At 37.8% G+C, this 27,749-nt stretch overlaps 1 protein-coding gene across 2 annotated transcripts in view; it reads left to right on the top strand.

Annotated features, from left to right (window-relative positions):
* Positions 1-27,749, top strand: part of LOC140343998 (leucine-rich repeat and fibronectin type III domain-containing protein 1-like protein) — a 344,795-nt gene that overhangs the window by 280,945 nt on the left and 36,101 nt on the right. For both annotated transcript variants that reach the window (XM_072430902.1, XM_072430901.1), the window contains one exon: positions 13,836-15,230. In XM_072430902.1, coding sequence (XP_072287003.1) covers positions 13,852-15,230 — 1,379 coding nt within the window. In that variant the 5' untranslated portion in view covers positions 13,836-13,851. The remainder of the gene's footprint in view (positions 1-13,835; positions 15,231-27,749) is intronic.

Below are 27,749 nucleotides of genomic sequence, written 5' to 3'. Positions count from 1 at the left end.
TTTTTTCTTGCCATCATTCTGGTAAAGGTTGATCTTGGTTTCCTCTGTCCATGGAATGTTTTTCCAGAACTGTGCTGGCTTTTTTAGATGTTTTTGAGTAAAGTCCAATCTAGGCTTTCTATTCTTGAGGCTTATGAGTGGCTTGCACCTTGTAGTGCACCCTTTGTATTTACTTTCATGCAGTCTTCTCTTTATGGTAGACTTGGATATAGATACGCCTACTTCCTAGAGAGTGTTGTTCACTTGGTTGGCTGTTGTGAAGGGGTTTCTCTTCACCATGGAAATGATTCTGCGATCATCCACCACTGTTGTCTTCCGTGGATATCCAGGTCTTTTGGTGTTGCTGAGTTCACCAGTGCTTTGTTTCTTTCTCATGATGTACCAAACTGTAGATTTTGCCACTCCTAATATTGTAGCAATTTCTCGGATGGGTTTTTTCTGTTTTTGCAGCTTGAGGATGGCTTGTTTCACCTGCATGGAGAGCTCCATATGTTGTCTGTTCACAGCAAAATCTTCCACATACAAGCACCCCCCCCAAATCAACTCCAGGCCTTTTATCTGCTTAATTGATAATGACATAACAAAGGAATTGCCAACACCAGCCCATGAAATAGCCTTTGGGTCAATTGTCCAATTACCCTAAGGTTTTAGTTCCTCACATTTTTATGCAATCTTTTTGTTCAACCCACTGAATTAAAGCTGAAAGCCTGCAGTTCAACTGAATCTGAGTTGTTTCATTTAAAATTAATTGTGGTAATGTACAGAACCAAATTTAGAAAAAAGTTTTCTCTGTCCAAATATTTATGGACCTAATATATATACCATATGGAAACTCACTGAAGTTGGTGGAACCCTGATGTAAAGAGTTGACCTTGCTAAAAAAGCAAGGTCCACTTTAAGGGGGTAATGGGGTGCAAGAAAGCTTATTTGTTTTTCTTTATCAAGTACAGTTTTATTTTGAAGCAAACTTGTCACAAAGCTGGTCATGTGATTAGGAATTTATATGTAGAGGTTACTTTAAAGAACAAGCTGTGCAGGACTGCTAGAATAAAGATCACCCATAGGGAATGAATGGGGTCCTAATGTACATGAACATTAAGCCAAAGATATTTTGGGAATAAAGGCTGTGCATCAATGACGAGGAAAGTAAGTAGGTTAGTGAAAGTGAACTTGTCCTTGAAATAAAAACATGTCAAAAGTATCTGTACACTAGACATTTAGAGTCAGCTGTAGTACAAATCTTGGACTTTTCCTGTTCAGAGTGAGAAAATATATTAGACCATTAACCAAGGTTCTTCCAGAGGTTCCTCAAACTTTGTCTGACTGACCTCCCATTTGATGATGCATGCATAGCACTGGAGCCAACACCATTTGGAAGAGCCAGCTGCATGGCTCAAATAATGTTTTTGTTTTTTTCCACTGACCACCAATTGGAGAGTCTTTTCCCACTAACTCCTAATAAACTGGTTTTAACATTTCTCGGAGACATGGAAATTATTTTAAGGGTTCCTTAGGGGTAAAAGGGTTGAGAGGTAAAAAGCTGCATTACACCCTTAAAATGACCAAAGTCACCATGTTAGTACTTTGATAAGCAAATGGGTTTGAGCACATGACCAAGAATACAATTGGCCTTTTGGAGAGTCTGAGACCTTTTTCAGAAGCAGGTCCTTATAATCTACAGTAGGTGTTGCAGCTTCTGCCATAAGAACGGAGACTAGATTCACACTGTAGGTCTGTAGGATTTTTAAATGCTATATTCCCTTGAATATTATACTGTACTATAAATAGTATACTATTTAATTTTAGTCTGGAGTATCCCATGCTGTGATGCATGCTCTGTCTAGGTTCTGTTGTATACTGCCTATAATTACGGTTTTATATAGTTTCCAGTAGAAATATCGACCACATAAATTCTGTATTTTTATTCTGCGTGTAAAATTCCAGGATGAGCCATTACACTAAACTATGCATGGCCATTTAGATCCTATAAGTATTCTGTGTCACATGCAGAGAATTGTCGGCAGGTTCCAGTAAATGTCATGATAACATTCCTATGGATGCTTAAGTATCTTCCAATAATCCAAAGACATACTGGCAGCCTAATTGGCTCTCCCCCAAACACTGAATTCATTGTGTGAGCATGATTGTGGTACTGATAATACAATGGGTGTTTCTTTGGAGATGTGTACTGATGTGAATTATTCAGTGTTCTCCACAGAGTGCTAAAGAAAATTTGTCAGTATTATATGAATAAGTAAAATTACAAAATTCATCTAGAAATGTTTTTCTCTGGTGCATTTATGTAGATGTAACAATTTGAATGTAGAGAGAAAAATGCCTGACACAGACACCGTGTGCAGTTACATATGATACACATATAGGTAAATTAAAGCTGAATTGTTGTCAAAGTGCTAAATGCACAAATTAAATACATACATGAAAGCAGCTTCACCTGCCAACATATTTGTCTGAGTATCTGTCAAAGAATCTGAGACTTATAAGGCTTTCCTACATCTCATCCCTGTCTGGAAGGACAGAAACTTGATCTTTCTCTGCTGCAGTTTAGCAACATTTACAGGTTTCTCACTCAGCATGTGACTGTGACTAATTTAATATATTACTACAAATTTTATGGACCAATTGGGAAACAAATGTGTCAGTTTTGATTTTGCCTTCTCCTTTACCCCATGTATTCAGAACATTTCCAGGTCCTGTCACTTTCACCTGTACAACGTCTCCAAAATCCGCCCCTACCTGTCCTCAGAGACCACCGAACTCCTTGTACACGCTCTTATCATCTCTCGTCTGGACTACTGTAACCTCCTCCTGTTTGGTATTCCACTAACCCGACTCTCTCCTCTACAATCTATTATGAATGTTGCAACCAGACTCATCCATCCTTCCCACCACTCCCCTTCCGCAGATCTCTACACTGGCTTCCATTTCACCTGAGAATCAAATCCAAGCTCCTGTGCTTTGCCTTCAAATCCCTCCACAGTTCTTGTCTTACCTTTCTGACCTGATAGAAAAATACTCCACTAGCCGCTCCTCCAATGACCTACTAATGACTTCTTCAATCATAACCTCATCACACACACGGCTCCAAGACTTTTCTGGAATGGTCTTCCACATCTCATTCAGCCTGCTACTACAACTGCTCAAGAGAGCACTCAAAACCCAATTTTTCAAACTTGCATACCCATCTTATCTTATCCTGTCTTTTAAACTCAGCTCTTCTTTCCACCAATCCATATCCCCCTCTTAGTGTGTGCTACAGTTATTCCTTGCATGTTTTTGATTTTAATGCAGTTTTTCATTTACCTAACAAAGTTTATGCACTATTTTCCCCCTTCTTAAACCCTTGGCCTAAACTCCTTATTCCCTTCCCAATGTTAACACTTTGACTCTAGTACTCACGTGTTAACCTGCCACCACAACAGCTAATTTTAAAGCAGACCTATTATCACATTTTTACCATTATTTCCAATCTTTTTATATAATGAAAAAAATAGTTTGCTTTTTTTTGTCACAGCAGTGAAGACTGAAAGGTAAACCCAAAGCTTTCTGGGATATATACGTTAAATATACCAGGAGACTGCAGGCTGCTCCAAAAAAAAAGTGTTGATCTCACTGCACATGCATAAGATCAGCACTTTTTTTACATTTACAGGAGGGCCGGTCACCTGATCTCACGCCTGATCAGTGCGAGATCTCATGACATCACAAGAAGAAGGAAGAAGATGGCGGCACCTGGTGTCCATCTGACACTAGGAAAAAAAAGGAAGACAGAATGGCGCGGGACCTATTGGACAAGGATCGCAGAGGTTTTAACCTGTAAAGGTAAGGGCATTTTGTTTGTTTATAATAACAGTTTCACTAAATCTAGAAGGTAAAGTGCATCTCAAGGCAAACATTTTTTTTTTTTATAAGTTTTGAATAGAAGGTGAAAGGATTAGCAACCTTTCAGGCTTGTGACCCCACTGGAAAGATTTACCTTCTATATATCCTATCTAGTCACTAGGAATTGAAATAAGGGAAAATCCAAAATTTTGAGTGGACACCTAAACATGAAAATCATTAAAATACAAAAAACACAATCCAGTTGTGTAAATGTGTCATAATCAGACAGTTATATATGCCCTCCTTGGTTATCCTTTCATCAGTCAAGTGTAACTGATAACCCATTTGGTTTTGTGTTCGAGACAGGTCACCTTAATTGTAACTATTGCTGTTAAAGTGTGATGCGTTCACAGAATGACCACTGCGCTAATTTTGTACTGGCAGTAATGTCAGGAACAGAATGAGTAATATCACAGTGGGTTGTAAAGCATTTGAGACAAGTCTGAGCCTCCGGCACAAAACAATTGTTAGATCTTAAGGACAGACACTTAGAGCAAGTGCCTGCCCGAATTGCCGTCGACATGTATTTAACAAAATTCATCATCCGGAAACCATTAGGTTTTCACACAGCAGTGACAGGTGGGCTTGATGAAGATTCTACATGTTTCATTCTCCACTGAACATAGATATATATCGTATACACACACACATTGTATATACTTAGCATCGCTCCATAACAAATCTTTGCAAAATGGTCCTTGATTTCAGCTCCTCTGCTTCCTGGGTTGTGGGTAATAACACAGTCAGAGGTCTCGAGTTAATCGTTGAGACAGCAAAGTGATGGATGTGTAATGACAGAGCCCTGCGTGCAGAATGAGCGCCGCTTGAGCTTGTGTGCTTGTTAAACCCAATGCGTGCATTGTGTTCCCTTCAAAAAATACTCTTTTTATAGAGACCTATTTATAAAGGGTGACAAAATGATCATTCACAAGCGTATAAGTATAAAGTTTTGATAAAGTGAAGTTCAGGGAAAATCTTGTAAGTACTTTTTAACCAAAAATAAAGTTAATTCTTGAAACAGACTTCCAGCAGAGATAGTAAGAAGCAACTGTAAGTTTAACATATTTGTAGTATCTATCTATCCTCCAAAAATATTACAAACTGGTCTTGATGGACTACTTACTGGTATTTTTGTGCCCTCAGCTATTGTTAAATTTCTCCAATTTTGCAGAATTAAAAATAATAAATTTACATAGATTTAACCAGTTGTGGACATTTTTTTGTGTGTGTGTGGTACAAGCAAAGTCAATAAATTACACTGCCCTGCTGCCCCACTGCTTTTTGCCATCAATTTCCAGCTGTCAGATTGGCAGCTGGGATTTGGGTAAATCCAACAGCTATTACATCTGCTGCTGTCAAAAAAATGGACCTTTCGACACATTGGGCCTGATTCATTAAAGCTTCTCTGAGACTGGAGTAGATAGACTATCATTGGGAAACCCATTCCAGGATTGCTGGAGCACCCAAGTCTATCCTTTCCAGTCTTAGATACCTTAATATTCAGGCCCATTGTCTATAAACACTGAGGTAATAGAGAGATACAAAGATTGGTTTATTTTGTTTCATTCAACTTCAATCCCCATATGTTGTCAGTTAAAGCAACCCAACAAGTGAAAAAAAAATCTCTAACCATTATTTCATGAGCAGCACGAATAAATATAAAAAGAACAAAGTGAATAGATATAACTTTTTTCAGCTCATAGTGAATACCACAACAGAGTTAGATACAACATAATAATCTGCAATCTATACTTTGGGAATGTAAGTTTTATTAATTGCCACATACTGTACTTACTTCATGGTACACTTATCACCCACTCTGTTAGCAGACACCCCCACCCCCGTTTAAAGATGGACCAAAAGTAGACTATGCGAAAACTGCAGAAAAATGTATGAAATGCTGATTTTGAGAAAAGTAAAGATATTTGTAGTTACATGAGGCAAATAATTATGTGCCAGCAGTAGGGTTGTGTTCACATATACTTAAAGTATATTTTAAGTACTTATTGCCAAAGAAACAGATCCATAACAGATGTAAAAATTGCACTGGTCCATTGGGAATGTACAGATGTGAGTGCCGACCTGGTAAAAATATTTTACTTATACATTTTTTCTCTAAACATTTTAAAGTTGGTTTAAGCTTGTCACAAAGTAGATTTTCATTAAAACCATTTCAGTGGTAAAATATTGTGAAACTAAGCAAAACATTGCACGGTGGCTCAGTGGTTACCACTTTGGTCTTTGCAGTGCTGGGTCCCAGTTTGGAGTCTCTGCCAGGACACTATCTGCATGGAGTTTGCAGGTTCTCCCCGTGTTTGTGTGGGTTTCCTCTGGGTACTCTGGTTTCCTCCCACATTCCAAAAACATGCAGTTAGGTTGGCAATCTCCAAAATATTTACTTTAGACTGTATTAATGACATATGACCATGGAAGGGATATTAGATTGTGAGCCCCTTTGAGAGACAGCTAGTGACATGACTATGGGCTTTGTAAAAGTGCTGCGTAATTTGTTGGCGCTATATAAATACTGTGTAATAATAATAATAATAATAAAGCATTTTTGTCCTTTTAATACTCTTGAATAATTGCACTTGCATTACACCATACTACATGTGGACTATCCATGAATTGTAGTATACTGCTTTTTACTAATGTTAATTTAGGATGTTAGCAGCCAATTTATAATAAAATAAATAATAAATCACGGCACACATTAACATGCGGAATCACACATTTAAATGTGTGTTAGCTTTAGTTATCTCTCTGGTGTTAACAAGGCCATTGTGTATACTCATAGCCCATAGTATCAGAATTATCAGTGCATCATAGTCACCTTTACTACTGTCAGATATAATCAGATGCCTGTGATCATGTAGATAAAAGGTACTCATTAATACTACCCTTGTAATTATTTTCTAAAAATAGTTTTGTACATTGCATATTGCTTTATAATAATTTTATACTTATATGGTCTTTGCAGCATCCATTAAAAAAAATATGAAAAAAAATCCATCCATTTGTCATGACTATTATGAGTTGAATTACACTTTAGTATTTGAACGCATTATGCACTTAAATGCAATACTTCAGTTCAGGTGAAACCCAATTGGAAGAATCACGTAATGGTTTCCTATATTTCTATGGAATTCAACTGGTGACATCATTCTGCTTTTCCTAGTGTCATAGAGTGAACAAAGTTTTGGGACAGATATATTTTAGTGGTTTTAAACACAGACTAAAGGTTATCTAAAAACAGCAAAGCAGACTGTCGGTCATCTTAGGCCCAGTAACTGTGAAGGCCTGTTTTCGTGCACAGCACGGCTTTCTCTGTGCCGCTCCCAGCCCCATGTGCCTTCTTGGCGCTATATATGGAAACTCCACCAGTGGAGATCACCATCTGATCTAATGGAACAAATCTGCCCATAACCAAAATAGAGCATGCAAGCCAGCTCAGTAACCGTTCCCACACTGATACACATGCTCCACCCTTCTGGTCGGCATTACATCACATGCTCCTCGAACTAGCAAGGGTTCTTCTCCAAAGTCAGACACAATGATGGCAGCATTTTTTTCTAATCATACATACAGGTATTTTTTATTGTCATGTTGACTTGTCTGGGATCATGGGTGAATTGTGGCACGAAGGGGGTTCTGTTAAAACTGCTTTGTGGACTGGGGAGTTGTGTGGTTTATGGCATGGTGGTCTTAGGGCTGGAATGTGGACCTGGGGGTTGTGAATTATGACATGGGGGTCCAATGGCTGGAATAGTGGTCCTGCCGTTATGAATTATGCCATGAGGGTTCAATAGCTGGAATACTAGACCTTAGGGGTACAGATTATGACATTTTTGATCTTGTGGCTAGATTGTGGACCTGGGTTATGGGGGATTTATGGCTGGATTGTGGACCTGGGGGTTATGACTGTAATGTGTACCTGGTGGGTATGGATTATGACATGGGGGTCTTATGGGTGGAATGTGTACCTGTTTGGTATAGATTATGATATGGGGTCCTATGACTGGAATGTGTACCTGGTGGGTATGGGTTATGACATGGGGGTCTATTAGCTGGAATGTGGACCTGGAAGTTATGTATTTTGATCCATTACATGAGCTTAAAAAACAGTAAGGATTCTGCAACTGACAACAATAACATTACTGGTTAACTACACCCACCTTGTAACCACGCCAGTTTTCAAAGTGTCCATGCTCATAGGTTGCCATGCCAACCCATTTATTATTCTCCCACTTCACCTTTACGCCCGTTTTTTCTGGAAACGCCCTTCCTCTCCAGCACACATTTTATAAAAAGAATGTAAGGGTGTTATTCAGAATGAATACCACCATTACAATGCCTGCAATATGAGATTGCAGTGCAATATGCAGTGTGATTAGGGGATCAATACAGCGTTATTGCTATTGTTTAGGAATGTATCAACTATTATCTATAGTGGATTAAAATCTCATCTCATTCTGCACAGTTGTTTTTTTTTTTAATTTAAATGTGTGTGGGGGGTATGTTGTTGTAGAGGGGTTCATAAAAGCAGTAGGCCATTGTAACGTTAAAATAAAATGCAAAATGTCCATCTAATTTTCCATAAAAGCAACCACTGCTTATCTCTTCACAATTCACATGCTGTGTATTGAATTCTACAGCAATAACAAAGCCACGTTGAGTGTTTATATGCTTTAAATGAATTCATTGCCAGAACCTCCAGCGATGGTCTGCAGCCAGATTGTGTGCTTTTATAGAGTGCCACTTAACCATTCACCAGCGCTTACCAAGCAGCCCCCAGGCATGGCGCGTACATAAGTACAGAATACAGTTACAATATGCTCTGCCATCATATCACCCACCTCACCCATCATCTAATTCACAGCAGAAATGTCCGCTAGCATGTGGCTTTTGCCATTAAAATTTTTTTACAGTTTATTTTTATTTTTTTATTTTTGCAAACATAAAAAAGCACAGTTCTTGAGATGTTCCATGCACAGTGTTGCCTGCTTTGTATGCAGCTATACTGGTTCGTTGTTCAAACAAGTAGAAATTAGAGATCTATAAAGAGCCCTTACTTCTCCTAATACCCCTTTACCACTTTCCCTTTAAGTTCTTTTATGAAATTTGTTTACAAAATCAAGGAATGTAAAAAAACTCTTCAACCTGATTGTAATAACAACTGCCACATCCCTTAGTTCATAACATTCAGAAAACAGACAAAAAAAATCTATTGGACTTTACAGGCAGTAATAAATAGTTTATCCATGAATTCAATTGGCAATAATTTATTAAAATAGCACAATACAACACATTAACATTTATTCTCTATATTTCTAAAAACATAAACATAAAAACATGGCCATCTTTAAAAGTGTGTCTCAAGGTATATAGGGAACTTTAAATAAAAGCCATGCTCTCCCATCCTTTGATGTTCAGATGAATGGGGGAACTATGGTGCATATAGTGTTCTCTACACGTTTCTCGGAACCACTGTCTGCTTCCTCAGGGGATAATGTGTTGATTGTTCAACCTCTCCCACATACTAGGAACAAGGAAACATACCAATGTCACACAGGGCTACTGCAATAGCATTTGGATACTCCAGATCAGGGGTGCCCACACTTTCTTGGCTTGCAAGCTACTTTTAAAATTACCAAGTCAAAGTGATCTACCAACAGTAAAAATTTGGACTTAAAAATAACTCCTGTGCACAGTAGAGTTTATTTTGAAAGGCAGGGCTCCGCGAACTATTCGTGTTGCCTTTGCGATCTACTGGTAGATCGCAATTCACCTATTGGGCACCTATCCTCTAGATGATATACTGTGGAATGTGCACAAAGTCTCATATTATCTGGCATTTGGTTTGAAATGGTTTTAAACCCAATGATAAGTTGATTATGTTATATTGAACTGCAAACATGGAGGAAAAGTTGTCATATAAATGAGAACACAATATAGCCCATGTTCCACGATCTCCTTATTATTCTGAGGCCATGCATGCATCTTGGTATGTTCCTAGTATGTAGGAGAGATTGATCAATCCACACAATATCCCCTGAGGAAGCACACAGCGGTTCTGAGAAACACGTAGAGAACAATATATCCACCATAGTTCCTCCATTCATCTGAACATCAAGGTATGGGAGAACATGACTTTCATTTAAAGTTCCCTATCTACCTGGAGACACACTACTAAGGATGGCCATGTTTTTATGTTTATGTTTTTTGGAATATACAGAACAAATGTTACTGTGTTGTATTGCGCTATTTTAATAAATTATTGCCAATCATATTTGGATATAAACTATTTGTTACTGTCTGTGAAGTCCCAGAGAGTTCTTTGTCGATTTGTTCACAAGAGCACTGAATTGGAGAAAAGGAAACAAAACAAAAATGAATGTTCACATCCTGTAAATTTTAGAATCCTGTCACACCTTCATTGTTCTTCACATTACTATCCTTGACATGTATGTAAAAGCAATTTTTTGCAGGGGGGGGGGGGGGGGGATAAAGTAGAGAAGGGTTTACCCCAAGTTTTTTTTATTGCTCTCCCTGCTTTATTTATCTTTGTTTTCATCCTGGTGACGGTTATTACCAAGGCAAAAGTGTGGGAAATTCTACATTTTGAATATTCTCCAATGGGGACACTTATTTTGAGCATAACAGATTAAAAAATGACAATTATGGAGAGATTCCTTCCCAATTTCATTGTCTTTAGGACAGGATGTGAATTGCAAGGTGCAAACAGCAAAAAAGTTCAAGTTTGGCTTTTTTCCTAATCGCGCTTTCCAGCTCGGTTTTTATCATTGCTGGTCTGTTTTTGCAGTTTCCTTGGTGAATGCTCACTTAGAGTTTGTTTTTGTAAACCCATTTCTTTTCTGGTTGTGTGGGTTTGGTTCCTATTCTGTCCTGTCCCTGAATATTTGTGCATCAGTATAGCAATAATTCTGGCAATAAATTTGAGCTGTGTGTATAAAACCCTTTTTTTGCAACTTGGGAAAGTCATAGACATGAGATGGTGGTCGTACTGGACCATTTTAGAGAGTTCTATTATTATTATTATTATTATTATTATTATTATTATTAATAATCCTAATAATATGTACTTGTATTTATATAGTGCCAAGATATCAGTGTTTTACAAAGTCCATTGTTACACCAAAAACTGTCCATCACAACCTAATGTCTGTACCATAGTCATATCTCTTAAATACAGTCTGTGGTCAATTTTTTTGGGGGGGGAAGCCAACTAACCTAACTGCATGTTTTAGGGATGTGGGAGGAAAGTGGGGTACCCAGACAAAACCCCCCACAAACACAAGGAGAACATGCAAACTCCATGCAGATAGTATTCTGGCCAAGGTTGGAACCTGGGACCTGCAAAGGCCAGAGTGGTTCTATTACCATAAATATGCATTTGAGCTAGGTATGCCTATTCATTTCACATATCTATGGTTGTTTATTGCACCAATACCCTTTAAAAATACATGGGGGCGACAGTCCATTGTATCTGGGTACAGTTTATCCCAAAAGTCAATCTGCGGATTATAGTAAAGGTTTATGTTGTAATGAGGGAGCACTGCCATCCAGTGGTTATCGTTCAAAGCTCTGCTCAAAGTGTACGTCTGCTTTTATTTCAAACCAATATTAAGCATACCATATACAGAGAGTGCTTTTTCTAAGTAAATATTGAAATGTTAATTAATAGTTTTACTTGCTGCATCTTATTTTAATATTTACATTTTTGGGGGGTTTTTTTAAGACATTTGTTTGTTACTAATATTAGTTATGTTTAGTCGTTGGTAGTGTCATGTTTATAATACAATATTTTATTTATTAAATGTTTAGATTTATTATCCAGTGGTATTGTATCTCAGTCACTCGGTCATCTTAATTACTAGAATGAAGGCTTGAGTTGCTTAAAGAGGCCATTGGTTTTAACTTCATGAGATTGTTAGAACTAAAACCAGTAGAGAGTAAGCTGTAAGGTATATTCACTGTAAAGCATTACTAAGCAGGAAGAGTGCCAGCATAGCCACTCCTATGCACATATATACTTAGACACAATTCAAGAAATCTAATTGGATAAAGCCTTTTCATACAGATTAAAGTCTCTTATATGGCAAAGGATCCACTGGGTGTCATGTGTGGACTTGCCAAACTGGCTGCTGTTTTTTTTTAGGGGCAATCATTACATTTCTATTACATTTGACATTTTGTTAACAGTTGACCTTTGTGCAGCTCTAGAGCTGAAGTGCTATGTATCAAGCAGTATCATGCATACAATAGACTGAGGTGTACAAAAGTTACATTTTAGAAAATAAGCCATTACAAATCCTTTGCACAATAGTTAAATATTCAAGCTGACCTGTACCCAACCTCTTCTATTGAAAGACAAACCTCATGCCACACCTCATAAAGACTGATCATGTACATGACATGTATATATAATGACAGGTTCTAAAACTACCCCAGCTCTGAAAGGTGCATAATACTGGCCCTAATTTATTACTTCTTCATCTCATTCACAAGCTGTACAGTATGGCTGACATGTTAATGAGTCTATAATCATTAGAATGATCGTGCCGATTTGTCCATGGATGTGAGACTTGTCTATCACTATTAATAGTTCTACAAATCTATTGCTGCAACCTCCTGAACAAAGATAAAGACATAGACTAAAAGGAAAAATATATAGTGATAAAGTTTTATTATGTAATATTTCCAAAGCTTTTGGATAGAATCACAGACCAGGTATCCTGTAAAAGGAACGCTATAGATCTGTGGAAATGTAGGGTTCCTTTGGAGATTACTAGGGGTTTCTTAAGTAGGGAACAGTAATGGATTGACCTATTTAGTGCCTAGATTCCATTGAAAATCAGCATAGTCAGATGTATGAGCCAAGTACAAAAACACTGACCCCAATAACTGTCCACCATGGTGACATTCCCACTGATCCCAATGTAGCAGGGCATTCTTCTGACCATCACTGTAACATGGCCCCAATGTTGGGGGCCCCTTTTGCCACTCCAGGCAGACAGAAAAGACACTAAAAGCCAACAAGCCACCGACCTTCATCCTGATTTGCGTCATCAATGGATATTGTACCTTATAACCCCACACAGGTTTTTTTTTATTACACCCTTACTGTTTTGAACTAACTAATTTGGATTCCAGATGTATTAAATATATCAATATGTTATGTTTTAAGGAGTTGCTTGTGGAAGAACTTGAATTTGACTTGGTATGAGCTTCTTGCAATACTTAGTACAGCAGTACTCAGAATGGGAGGAAAAGGTATAGATAATAAGGCAAGAAAATAATTGTCGTCTTCCACCAGGATGTGCTTTGTGGGGGCTGTAATCTGTAAAATCTGTAATACAAATATTTTGGTGGATAAAATAGCTCAATTATGTGTAATGTAGTTAATGTATATATTTAGTAATTTACCTTTTCACTATTCACCTTTAACATTAAGGAACTCTTCTCCACTGGCCTCCAATCCAGGAAGTCCATTTTTACAAGTGTAGGAGGTTTACTATTTTGACAGACTACTTACATTTGCAGGGGTCTTTTTTATTGACCACCAAAGTAAGGGAGTTTTTCCCCACCTAAAACCAATATGGGGGAACTAAATGTTTGTTGTACAGAGTTTGTGGGAGGGGGTAATGTGTCAAATATATTAGGTACACATCCTTAACTGCTTACTGATCACACTAATGTACTATGACATGTAGATTTATATCTTAGTAATTTACTAAGACCTGGATATGATTTCAAAGATTTTCCTGGCGCAGAAAAGTTATGAAAGATTGGTATACACAGTGAGTAGGCAATATAGGATGTCATAGAAAGATGTTTCCATTATATGAAGAATACTGTAAATAGTTATGCCTAAGTATGTCTATGCTAAATCCTACTCTTGTGCTTTTTTGCAGGTTCTAAAACCTGACCATGGAAAGGCTGGCAATTTGTTTGCTGATTATAAGCACATCTGCAAAGGCCATGATGTGCCCCAAGAGATGTTCCTGCCAGAATGTCTCTCCATCCTTCACTATACTCTGCACCAAGACTGGCCTTCTATTTGTGCCCCCAACCATAGACAGGAGGACAGCAGAGCTTCGACTCATGGACAATTTCATAACCACCCTTAGAAGGAAAGATTTTGCTAACATGACGGACCTCATTCACTTAACGCTCTCACGAAATACCATTAGTCTGGTCATGCCTTATGCATTCTTTGACCTAAAAGGGCTCCATGCCTTGCATTTGGATAGTAACCGGTTAACTTTTGTCAATGAAGAACATTTTAAAGGATTAATCAACCTTCGACATTTGATCCTAAGTAACAATCAGATTCATTACATAGCCCCGGGATCATTTGATGACTTTATTGATACCTTGGAAGATTTGGACTTGTCCTACAACAATCTTGTTGACATTCCATGGGAAACTATTGGGAGGCTATCCAGTGTTAATACAGTTGGTCTTGATCATAATCTCATTGAATATGTTCCTGAGGGTATCTTTTCTAATCTCCATAAACTTGCCAGATTAGATATGACCTCTAACAAACTTAAAAAGATTCCACCAGACCCGTTGTTTTCTAGGATTCCTGTTTATGCCAAAACAAAAGGATCTCCCTTAACATCATTGGTGCTCGGCTTTGGTGGGAATCCTCTTCATTGTAACTGTGAACTGATGTGGCTTCGGCGGCTTACTAGGGAGGATGACCTGGAAACATGCGCCTCACCACTGGAGCTGATGGGTAAATATTTCTGGTCAATAAAGGAGGAGGAATTTATTTGTGAACCTCCTATGATAACTCACCGAACTTCCAAGCTGGAGATCATGGAAGGCAAAAGCGTCTCATTAAAATGCAAAGCAGTAGGTGACCCTGAACCTTATGTAAGATGGATTTCCCCTGATGGAAAACTGGTCTCCAATACTACTAGAACTATGTCATATGACAACGGGACTTTAGATATTTTCACCACCAGGTTCACAGATCGTGGAAATTTTACATGCATTGCCTCCAATGCCGCAGGGGAATCGACTGCAAATGTGGAGCTTGTTGTGAACCATTTTCCCAACCTTGCAAACAGCACCAGCTATGAGAAGGAAACTGAGTCAGGGCTTTCTGATATCCTGACGCCTGCCAAGTCTAGCATTCCATCCAATGAAACTAAATCTCTGCATGATAGGAAGGTTGTGGTTGCAGAGTTGACCTCATCCTCGGCACTCATCCAATGGCCTCCCCAGGGTCACATCCCAGGGATAAGGATGTACCAGATTCAGTACAACAGCTCATTAGATGACATCCTCATTTACAGGTAATTCTGCTCAGCTAAGAGCGAAATCCAAATGGCTAGTAAACAAGTCTGAAGCACCGCAGGCAGATGTGTTAATGACCACAGGATCATTATAAGGTTTAGAGTACGAGTCTTAAGTCACAACAGATTGTCGCATTTTTAAAAACAAGAGGACTGAAATAGAGTTTTTTAATGTAACATTACCTTTTAAGAATACGTCATTGGGTTTAAAGGAAGCATATTTGTGAACGTAGGTTTATCTTAAAGTAAACCTGTCAGCCATTTATTCTTAAAAGTAAAAGCCTATTTAGTGTTCCTTATTATACTGGAAAATCTGCTCTTTAGGTCTCTCTAATTTGTTTTTTTTTTCTTTACCATTAGAAGCTTTTCTTCTAGACAAAGCCCTGACTTGCTGCCATTCCCCTGTTTAATGATAGTACTTCCATGGCTGTCAAATACACTTTTATTTGATGAGGTGCAGGGGGAGGTTTAGTTTAGCAGTCAGGGAAGTCAATCTCACCCAATAGCAGACTAAATCAGAAAGGGCCACAGAAGAGGACTTTCAGATTAATATTTCAGTCTGCCATTGCATGATATATTGACTTGAGTAAATCTTCCCTACACTGTGTGTTCAGACTTTAGACTGTGGGATTTATCTTGCTGCTTGCATAACCACAACTGTTAAAGAACATCATTGTTTGTAGGGTTCATTTATAAATTCATGGACAATAATATTAATATAGCTACAATGGAGTTTTTTGCTGACTTTTGTTATCATTCATATGTAACTGTTTTTTTTTGTTCACATTTGTAGGGTCCCAAAAATGATTTGCAGCGGTCATAAAATTGCAGATAACATTTGTGCATTTATATGCTGTGTTTTTGTTATTACAATATTAATCTAAGACGTTCAGCTTTTGCAGTGTATGCTACCACGGGCCACCAGTAAGAAAAAAAAAATAAAAGTTTAATTTAGACCACTGAACACCAATGAGATTTGGCTATGATTGTGAATTACATTCTTGGATTTAATAATCCAGTTTTCGATAGAATGACATTTTATAAAGCAAATAAAAAGATAATGAGCTCCGAAAGGAATGAGGCCGCAAGAACAAACAAGTCTAAATAAGGAAACAATAACCTGAGCGTGGTGACTAAATTAAAGATCCAAGGGTCCAGATGGAATCAAATCTGTCTTAATGGTCCTTATCCAATGCTGCCAGATATTTTTGGAAGCAGATTTTGTTGACTGTACCTAGAACTTGCAGCCATAAGAGGGTTAGAGCTTGCCAGTTAATTGGAAGGTATTATTACATTGTTTTTATATAAAAGTGCTAACTGAATGTATTTTATTTTCCTTACCATAAGCACTAAAAAAAAAAAAGCTCTCATTGCAAGAATCTGTATCCATTTTTATGAAAAGGTCTGAATTTGGTAATTGAATGGGCTTATTATTGTATGATCTGAATTTTTTCCTAGTAGGCTGCATGCATGGGTGCAATACTGCTTTAGCTTCGTTGCACTGCAAGATATATTGTATGTGTGTTTCATGGCAGTGAGCAGCACAATAAAAAATGATTGGTCTGTTTATAAATGTTTTTATTCAACCTATACTCAAAATTCACAAAAATTTTCAAATTGAAAATGTAGAAAGTACGCGTATGAATCAATTGGATTTTATACATTTTCTAATTGAATCTAATTTGAAAAATGTTCACTTGTGGGCAGAAGTTGGGTGAATCATGGGTAAAAACACTTATAATCAGATCATTAAAACTTTGGATTTTTCCCTCACTTTTAGTCTCTGAGACAATCACGGGACATTTAAGCTAAATACACACAACAGATAATAGTCACCTGAGACGAACAGTTGTCCCCGTCTCGGGCAAAAATCTGTGTGTACAACGCTCGGTATTTGTCTGTCACTGTAAATGATCATGAAATGAAAGATCATTACCAGTAGCAATCACCCTAGTGGGGACACAGACAACCATAAAAAGTTGACAGAGGATCTAATCCCTCCGTTATTTTGGATACCAATCTCAACAGTTAGCAGCCATCTTTTATAGCCTCCGCTGTAAATTGCTGCATTGAGATGTCCGATTGGCTGCACTGCATTATTACATAAACCCAAATGACTACATGAAAGCTTTGAGGCTCTATAATTAAACTGATCACATCTTAATATCCAGATCCCCCTCCCCATTTTGTAATAAACAAGAAAAAAGGCTGAAAAGACCAAAAGCCTCCACCTAACAAACAATATTTTCCATCTCGCAGAATCCGGCTAATTGAGACATTCGCATTTCATAGCTAGAGAGGCTGAATTATTCCTCAAATACATAGACTCTTAATTCTGAGCAATATAATGGTCCTTTCAGGCACCAACTTCATAAATCCTCTCTTTATTCCTACAATGAAATCAGCACAGATATAGATTTTTAGCACTTACTGAATAGAGTAAAAACAGTCCTGTGATGGCTCCATATTTCCTGCAGCTGTACAGGAGTTTAATGAGTTTTATCCTGTACAGTGTGAGTTATTTAAACATATCGACCAGTTTGTCAGGGGGTGACATCTTTACCTCCGATACTCTGTAAACACCTTATACAATCACATATCATGATAATACTGGATCACACGGTAATTACAATAATCTCTTGTTTGTTACACGATGGCCCAGAACAGAGAAAGAGGGAACATTTTCAGCTTTCAGCAATCTATAACGGTGTTCTAGATGAACAGAATGAAGGTCTATATATTTAGTAAAAAAAGTGGAACCATTCCAAAATTGGGATCTGATGCCTAGAGGTGAGGAACCCTGAACCCATCTATTGTGTGTTACTTCCCCTACCTCCTCTTTGGGGCAGGGTCCTCTCCTCCTCCTGTCATTTCAACCTATTTAATGTACAGCACTGCGTAATATGTTGGCGTTATATAAATCCTGTTTAATAATAACAATAATATTAATTTATTAGATATTACTAATGATTTTCATTGACTGAGAAGGTAAGAAAAGTTGGCTACTTTGCCACAGACAGTAAGTAGTAGTAGTAGGGTCGGGTCAGCTGATAGGTGGTCATCATCCAAACTTTTTTCTAAAATTATCTTTATTGAAATCGGAACCATTCCCCTGCACACACCCTATAATGCTAACCCCAGCAACTTCTCCATGACCCTTTTTTTTTACCACTTTAAATCTGGAAGCCAGCACCAGTACCAGATCCTGGAGGGATATTCTACTAGCAATGAAATATGGGTGCATGGGTATGTAAGCCCTAGCATTGAACATTTTAGTCTGCTCCAAGAATTTGTTATATCTGTGAAATGGAAATTCAGATTTGTCCTGGGCACACTTTATCTCATAGAGGGTAATTAGACTTCCCGATTCTTAGGCTACTTACACGCATTCAATAATTGTCATTGGAAAGGATGTTTCACGATCCTTTGTTCGTTCAGGGATCTGCAAGGATGAGCACTGTAAACACGCCATACTCTCATCTGATATCAGCCCTAAGGTGATAATCGAACAAGAATCATCTGACGTATGTACGTAGCCTTATGTTGGACTACTGAACAAATAGTCTCAGTATTGTAGAGATGAGGACAGTGAGAGGGATTTAGTAATTTAGCAAACTAAAACTTGGCAGGATTGATACCATTCAGTCCATAAAATGCTCTGTGTGTTATCAACCCCCCAAAAAAATTTAGAAGAGAGCCTTTATGGTAAATTCATTGTCTTTTTGCAATTGTGCGCTTGCTGAACTTTAGGAGGTAAACAGGGCATTTTACAGTTACCCCTACATTCATTGCTCAGGAATGTAGTTATATGTGAGTTGGGTTCATAAAAAACATTAGGGCCTCCTGTTTTATGAAACACCATCTCTGAAAACTTTCTTTTGTTGCAAACTTATTAATTTTCATACAAACAGTGGGTTCCCAAACTATATATAAACACATCCATTTTGACTAAATGTATTTGCTTCATAGTATTTTAACCCACATTAATTTTTTGAGTACTAAGGAATGTCTGGGTCCTAAAACAGTTTGCTATGGCTGTAGTTACATTCTTGCGGTCATTTCTAGGTAGAAATCTAGAAAGACATACACTTTCTACAAGATGAGTCAACTGTTTTATAATGTAATTTATCTGTGTATAAAATAGGTCTGAGCCTTTTTAAATCACCTCTCCAACATTGTACTGGTACGGAAATATAGTAATGTTATTAACATACTACTTGTTCACTCATTACCCTTCCTCTAGACAATAGTGGTGTACCAAGGGGAGTTGAGTTTACACTTGAACTATCTCCGTTTCACTTATATTAAAGTAAAGGTTGGTGCATATCAGGTTCTTAGCAGATGAATCATAAAGAACATGCCATAAGCTTTAAGGTTTGTGATTTAAATTAAAATAGTAGACAGGGGCCACATACTGCACTCCCATATATTTTTTAATAAACCACAGTCTGTATTTTGGAGGTGCCCTTTATAGGGAACTAATCCGAATAGAAAGATGAGTGTTTCCAGTGTTTTCTTTGGCTGAAATCCTCACTCAACTCTAAGTTAGACGTATCTGAGTTTACACAAGGTTGATGATTTCATCACCTCCATGTGTGACCTTGTAAGAGCCTGGAGATCTGCTGCTAGGCTTAAGTGATCCATTAAGAGAGGGACAGATTAGGAAAAAAAGATTGGTAGAAGTTCATAGGATAGAAACTTCACTTTGAGTGAACTAAAGCTACGTACACACGTCAGATTTTCGGCATCGGCCAATTATCGGGCGAAAATCTGCCGTGTGTACAGTCGGTGTCGTCCATCGTCCGGACGACCGACCTGCCGGATCCACGGACGATGGACGACAGCCGATCCTAATGAAAGGGAAGGGGAGAGCGCGCAGCAGGGTGCCGCTCCGTCGCTCTCCCCCTCCCCTCTCCATAGAGCATGAACGGTGCTGTATGTACAGCACCGTTCATGCATCGTGCACTCCCTTGTCGTTGGAAAGGATCGTGAAAGATCCTTTCCAACGACAAAAACTGGAAGTGTGTACGCAGCTTTAGTGAGGAACTCTTTTAGTGAGTCAATGTACTGGAATAGTATGCATAATCTTTATCTTGTCTTAAATGCATGCTTGCTTGCTTGCTTGTTCCAGGTCAGTGGCATGCTAAGCAATGAAGCCAAAATGAGAATGAGAATTTTCAGGTAAAGGTCAATAATGGAAATCAAAGACTTTCTTTGATTTAAAAGTGGATCTTGGCCAACGTCTTCAGTGTCCTGGGTAGACATCTTTTATTAAAAGATATGAATATTGTTCAAAATGTGTCTGCATATGTTAATCCAAATATGGGACCATCAGAAAGCCTTGTTTACTTTGCTTAGAAACAAATTGAATTTTCATCTGTAACTTCCAATAAATAATGATTTGCCTTGGTTGGCACATACTCAGACATGTGCATATGGAGTCCAACCAGCACAAAACAAATCTTGTATGCGCTCTGATAATCCGAATGCCAATCTTTTCAGTTCAACACTAATCCTTCCCTGTAGAGTTTTGTCCCTCAAAACAGTTAATGTTGGGAAACGTACATAAACAGGTCCATGTGTACAAATACATTAGCTGGCAAAATATGAAATTTAGCCTATTCTTTTGTCAGTCATTGTTTCCCCTCTAAATCCACATTTAATGTGGCTCTGCATTGTATTTATACAGTAGCTCTCCAATAACCTTGCTACCCAGTTAATCCTCAGCTGGAAACTATGCTTTCCTGGCCATATAAAAAGTGAACTGAAATGCACTTTCCCTTTGAAAGGCAATAATCCATTTAATGCAGCCTAAAGCTAAGAGGGATCAAGGCAAAATTAGTCTTATTTCACTTGTAATACAATTATGGCCGACAGATTACTGTATATGACTCCTATCCAGTTTCTTTCCCCTAATGGATTGGCAAAAAGGGGGGTGTAGTAGATAAAAATTGCCCTCCATGAGGATGTAATTGTAAAGAGGATAATGCTCATTGTTATATTGATTTATTTCCTCATTGTGACCTAGCAGTTCAGCTTATTTAATAACCATCTACAGAGTTAGCTAATCAGTGGTAAAAGTAATAAAGAAATAGTTTTATTGAGGGGGAGAATGGTTTTAAGGCAGAATAACTGTTCTTCATGAGAAAGTATTAACAAAGTCGTATGTTACAAAAAGGTACAATGTTGTCAAGAATAAAATAAAATGGGAAACACTTAATATCTACTTTTCAGCAACTTTACAAGACTGTATGAATACATTTCTGACAATATACCAAAACAGTGTGTATAACTGTAGACTGCTCTTTCCTAGGCGGAGATAATGCCATCAATGTGCTACAAGGAGGAGGAAGCAACTCCTTCATAATACATATATGTATACAATATACAGTATATAAAATGTAACTGGGGGTTACACAAACAACTAAGAAATAGTTGCCAGACACCGAACTGGGTAGAGTGAAAGAGGTGTTCCCTTCCAACTCTATTTAGATATACCAGGACCACACTGAAGAATGCTTGCCCATTATCAGCTGCCCTATAAATAAGCTTTTTTTCAAGATTTATGTAACAACAGAAGGGGACCACAACAGCCCCATCTACTATTAATGTACTTCTAAGTCCCAAGGGGCCCTTATGCATCTTCAAAATCACAACAAATATATGTCCGACCTTAGGTATTAGGATTTGAGTAATACTTCTTGATGCTGGCCCTGGGTTATGCCTGAACTAAGATAGTGCCCTTCTGCTTTAGAGGAAAAAAAAATGGAACCATTGTCAGAAGAATTGTCTTATCTTTGTGAAGAAAAAGAACAAGTAAAAGGTGAATATTTCTTTAAAATTTTTTAAACCTTGGAGGAAATGTGCTGGAACAAAATTAGGCATTTCCAAAGCTCTGCCAGAATGAATTTTGTGAACTATTGTGTTTAAAATGCAAATCTAGATGGATTCAACTATTGGATGGAGTGGAATTTGATTTCCTGGTATACTCAGTGGTATATAGGGGCAAACCAAGGAGATCTCCCAACTCCAATGTGGTGTAGAAAGGCTGTTTGTAGCTCATCACAGGCCTAAATTAAGTTCTTTTTGCAGAAAATCTGCTATAGTGGGTCTCAGAAGGACTATATGATGGAATATCTAGTGGATTTTGCATAGAAATCTAACTCTGATTTCCCTCAAAATGGACCTTAGACTGTATTAAGGACATATAGATTGTGGGCCCCTTTGAGGGACAGCTAATGATACAAGTATGTACTTTGTAAAGTCATGAGTACTATGTTGGTGCTATATAAATACTCTGTAATAATAATACTAACAACATGGGAACAACAAATCCTGCCTTCCCTTTTTCAAATACAAATTGGAGAAGTTAGGGTTTACATACAGTTTGTGAATCTACCAAACACAAACAATTAACTTTTATAGTTTTTTCACTTTTAGCACACCTACTGTGTTATCTCAGAGAGGCTTTTAGCTCTGCTAATTCTTATAATTGACTACAGAATGACTATATTTTATGTTGTAGAGATTTAAAAGTGGAAGTGGTTAAGTAGTGTAACAAAAGGACATTGGTTACGAATGACACCGTGTATCCTTAAAAATGCTGAAAGTGGTTATCTCTCAACAGGAATTAGGGGCTTTCTTACTCAGATACACATGTGCAATGGTTCTCGTCTGATAATCGGCTCAAGGCTGATATCGGACAAGAATCTTGCGTGTGTACAGTGCTCGTCGTCCATCGCCTGAGCTGGCGGATGCATGGAAAATGGACATTGAACAGTCGTAATGGAAGTGAAGAGGAAGGAGCGCAGCGTGGTGCCAATCCGTCGTTCTTCCCCTCCCCTCTCCATAGAGCAGAGCTGCACTGTATGTACAGAACTCGTTCGTGTATCGTGCAGTTGTTAGTCGTGAAAGATCCTTTCCAACGACAATTATTGCACGTCAGGTAATTTTCTTCACTTAAAATGTCTTGCAGAGATTTCTTTTTTTGCCTTAATGCATACAGTAAGCCAGCTAAATGCAAAAATAATATTCTATCTTTATACTTTTTAAACCTGGCACGTACAGTGCTTTACAGGTAGTATAGAGTATTCTTATCAGTTCATTCTCAGTACTGCAGCTGAACTTTTTTTTTTTTTAATTTTTAGTAATGTAAGTGTAATTTTATCTAACTATCCCCTTTCCTTACTACTCGAACGTAAGCAATTGTTCTGTTACCCCTGCCTGTGCATGACCTGGGTAACTCCTATTTCAACAGTGCCTCCCATATCCACCCCAGCCAAAGGAAGAAATTGTTTGGAAGAAATTGACTTTATTAAACAACATTATATATATATATATATATATATATATATATATATATATATATATATATATATATATATATATATATACACACACACATACACTTGTTACAATATAAACAATTTTAACAACCTAACCTCTAACACTCCTAAACACCCTGATAGGTTGCACATCTGGGAAGGCACCCCCTGGCAAAAATCAACTCACCACCGGAGGATTGATATTTTTATCCTTCAGGCGCATCCCCTTGCCTCGGGTTCCGATATCAATCCTACACCAAACTCCTCACTATCCAACAGTTGCCACAAAGCCTGCCTTCACCATGGATACCATCCCACTGATGAGCCCTTCTCCCAAAAATCCACCATCAAACAGACCCTGCCTTCCCCAGAACCCAACTGCCCCCAAGTTCAGGGTGGGCAGGAAGCTTACTCTAGCTAGCCAACCACTGATGCCCCCCTCTTTCTGCCCAGCCCTTTTAACTCCTCCAGACATCTCTCCACCCCTAATGATCACCCCACCATAACCCACACTCTTCTCTTACTGCCTTACTTTTACATGATTGGTTCCCGTTAGCACCTACTCATAAGGGCCCCTGCGCCTATGAGGTCTTATTTTGTTTCGTTGGCTCCGGGCCTGCCTGTACAGCCACAATAACATTTGTCAAGCTTCATCTATACTTATAAACCATGCAAAACCACATGGGAATGTAAACATTCCATAGACCTGATGCTTGGAACTTGTTAGGAACTCACTTGTGATGAGGAGGGTGGGTTAGTTTAGCCTAGTATAGGTGGGAGTGATGGGGGTGAGGTTAAGGAATAGTTACATACAAGTAAACATAGTCAGGAGGAAAAAAAGCAATTTATATTAATTTTTTTTTTTAGGCAGGTGGTAGCCATGTTCATTCCAATTTTCATTCCTTCTTATTCTAGAATGTAAAATAAAATCCTGTTTTTGGAGTTTAGTATTCAGTATGAGGTGTAACCATTAATCTGATTGTCTTAAAGCAGGTGATTTTTCCATGTGATCCAGCCAATGTAATATTTCAATCACGTGATCTTATCTCATCCATGATGTTATGGCAATCCTTTGTCATGTATTTCTACTAAAGATTTGCTTGAAATGGTCTGTCCACCCACAATTGCCATTTTACTTACAAACTGAACCTTATGGACTAAGTGAGATTTTGGCTTCTCTTACAGGGTTTGGATACCGCAACAATTAGACCCCCCACTTTCCATAATTCCCAACTATAACAACCTGCTGCCAATACACGAGGAGAATGCTTGCCAAATTTCCAGCATGCACATTCTATTCTCTGTACATAGACCCAGCAGATGACAGAGATCTTTGTTAGGCAGCCAGGAATAGGTTAAGCAAAATTCCTGCAAAAGGTACAAGAAAAATTTGATTACAGATACAATATCTAAGATGTAATTTTGCTGATAAATGATAAAACTATACAGAGAAAAAGCGAGTTCCCATTCTACAACAGAAGGATTAGAGAGAAGGCATTATGAATTATTCATGTGCGGGTTAGATGTCTTCTACATGCTGATAATATACAGAGAACATCCGGTCTTCATTTTGCACATTTTATATTTTAAATGCAAAAAACAAACAACTCTGTCTAAGGGACTACTACAGATGTCCTCTACATCTGTGTGTGCCGTACACATGCTAACCTACCTGCTAAGAAATTTGAAATTATGTCATCCAGCCATGTCAAACAGCCCAGCCAGGTTAGTGACTCCATTTTCTACCGCAGTTAAAGAGGACCTCCAGTTAAAAAAAGAAACAATATCCCCTGTCCCAGCTAATGTAGTATATAATGTTCATATTAGTAGTGCATGAACTAATAAAGTGACGCTTACCTTAATATAGAGACCTGTTCTATGCTGGTACCTTTACTGGTCATCACATACAATGCAGCACCAGCAATCCCCATTGGTCCTGCATTGTTTTTAATGACATAGGAGTGCCCAACCATATTCCAATGCTAGAGAGCAGACGAGTAGACTGCCATGTGTAGCAAGGCTGTGTATAATCATAAGTAATACTCTAAAAAGGATAATAAGCAATATTTTCTGCACTAGATGTAAGGTTGTACATTGTTATTTAGTTTATGTCTAGAGTTAGTCTTTAAGCTATGCAACTTTGACACATCCCAAGGTAATAAGATCATGCATCTGCTCACTTTTACTATCAGCACATGTGTACTATCGCAAAGCCGGTTTGGTTCCTAGCGCTTGCAAACCTCCCTCTCCCAGTTCTGAAATTCAGGAGATTGCAACAGATAATAATTTTCAGAATACATCTGATAAAATATCCTAAATGGACCTAGTTTAACACAATTTTACTGTGCACACAATTGCCTTCTGCGGATACCAGGTGTTTCTAGGTTGGAGATTGCTTGTGAGCGCCTAGCAAATTTCAATGTACGAGCATGAGCAGCCTATAGTAATCTTTACAGTATGATTGTTCATCTCCTTCAAAGAGTTGTGTTGTAGCAGAGCCTACACAATTGAATTACACATGCACATGGATGCACATTGAATTGTTCAGGTAGCGCTACCACTACAAAATGTTGGTAGCCATTGCAATGGTACATGGTTCACATCACCGTTGTGTGGTCATGGATTTGTGGCAGTGGGAGTCCCTTGGTCTTTTTTAAAAGAATATGATTATTGCTATATACTGATTAAAGAGACCGAAGGAAATGTAGTATTACACAAAAACATGGTTTGGTTTTGTCTGACTTCAGTTCTGCCTGCACAAATATGGTGGTGCTATATAAAACAATAAAAAAAAACAACTTACAGTTATGTTTATGACAGTTTAAAACATGGGTAAAACTTAAAAGTTAAAGCTTTATCCATTTTTTCAAATATAAACATATAAAATATATGGACAAATATATATATATATATCTTAAAATATTCATCTTAAAGTCCTTCTGTAAAAGCCGAATGGTGAATCGCATTAAAGATATGCTATACTAAAGTTTGAAATTTTAATTGTAAATTCAGCAGAATTATCTTTAGGTAACAAAAAAGTCCTAAAAGAGTATTTATGGTGCTTGGTTGTGATAGAATTTGTTAATTGTAAGATTTTACTTTTTTCTTTTTTTATTTAGATAAAAGACATAGCAACATTGTGTCCACTGGAAAGCCCTGACCTAATCCTGCTAAAAAAGCTGGAAAAAAAACCCAATTCCTCCTCCCAACCCTTCCTATTCTCATTATGCTTACTGTTCCAGTCACCCCTAAGAGGTCTCGTGGAGCGCGTTTACTACGCACATTCACCACCATTCCACTACACAAAGTTTGTACATTTCAGCCACTTGGGATGACTCCATCACCCTTTGGCTCAGCAGTTGAAAAAATTGCTGCTACTGAAGGCTGCCATGGATCTGTAAAAGGTAACAGAGATGAAGACAAGCAACAATTGCTTAAAGTTAAAGAAGAGGGTTTTGGTAGACTCATTAAAAATCCCATGAAATTGCACCCTTTATTCACCTCTCTAGTACTGCCCGAGGCTAAATAGTCACTTTTCTTCATGGTAGTCGTGGTCCTTCTCATATATATATATATATATATATATATATATATATATATATTATACTGTTTTCTACTACTTTATTGTAGTGGCATCTGCAGTCTTTTAGAACTTTAACACACACTTTAAATATGTTTGTTCTAAAGTGCTACCAAAATTTAATTCTATAGTTTTGCAACAATACTGTCAATATATCAATCATTTTTATGTAGTATAGTGTTTATCCTACACATTGTTTTTATAGTGAGGAAATGCATGTGGTTAATTCCACATCTTTGTAAGAGTTTATATTAATCTATACAACAGGGTAAAACGTATTCTGCCAGTGAGATCTATTATCTTTCTTCCTTGAGAAGAATATGGAAACCCATAGGAGTCCTAGACATCCATCTGAGACCTGAATTAAAGACAACTCTGCATGCCTAAATGGTAAAGCAAACAGAATAATTGACAATAAAAGGACTTTATCCCAAATAGAAGTGTACTTGTGAGCAATTTGTCTGAAAATTAAAGAGCCTTTAGTCAATCCTGCGTACAAGCAATGTTTGGTAATATCAGGAAAAACAGAACCAAGTATTGAGCTATGGCATTTTGACATAGTAGCTGATTAAACTTTAGTTTTTTTTTGGATCAGAGCTGATAAATTACCACCAA

The sequence above is a fragment of the Pyxicephalus adspersus genome, chromosome Z (assembly GCF_032062135.1).
Source record: "Pyxicephalus adspersus chromosome Z, UCB_Pads_2.0, whole genome shotgun sequence".
In the NCBI taxonomy this organism is placed as follows: domain Eukaryota; kingdom Metazoa; phylum Chordata; class Amphibia; order Anura; family Pyxicephalidae; genus Pyxicephalus; species Pyxicephalus adspersus.
This window is presented reverse-complemented; position numbering and strand designations above follow the sequence as displayed.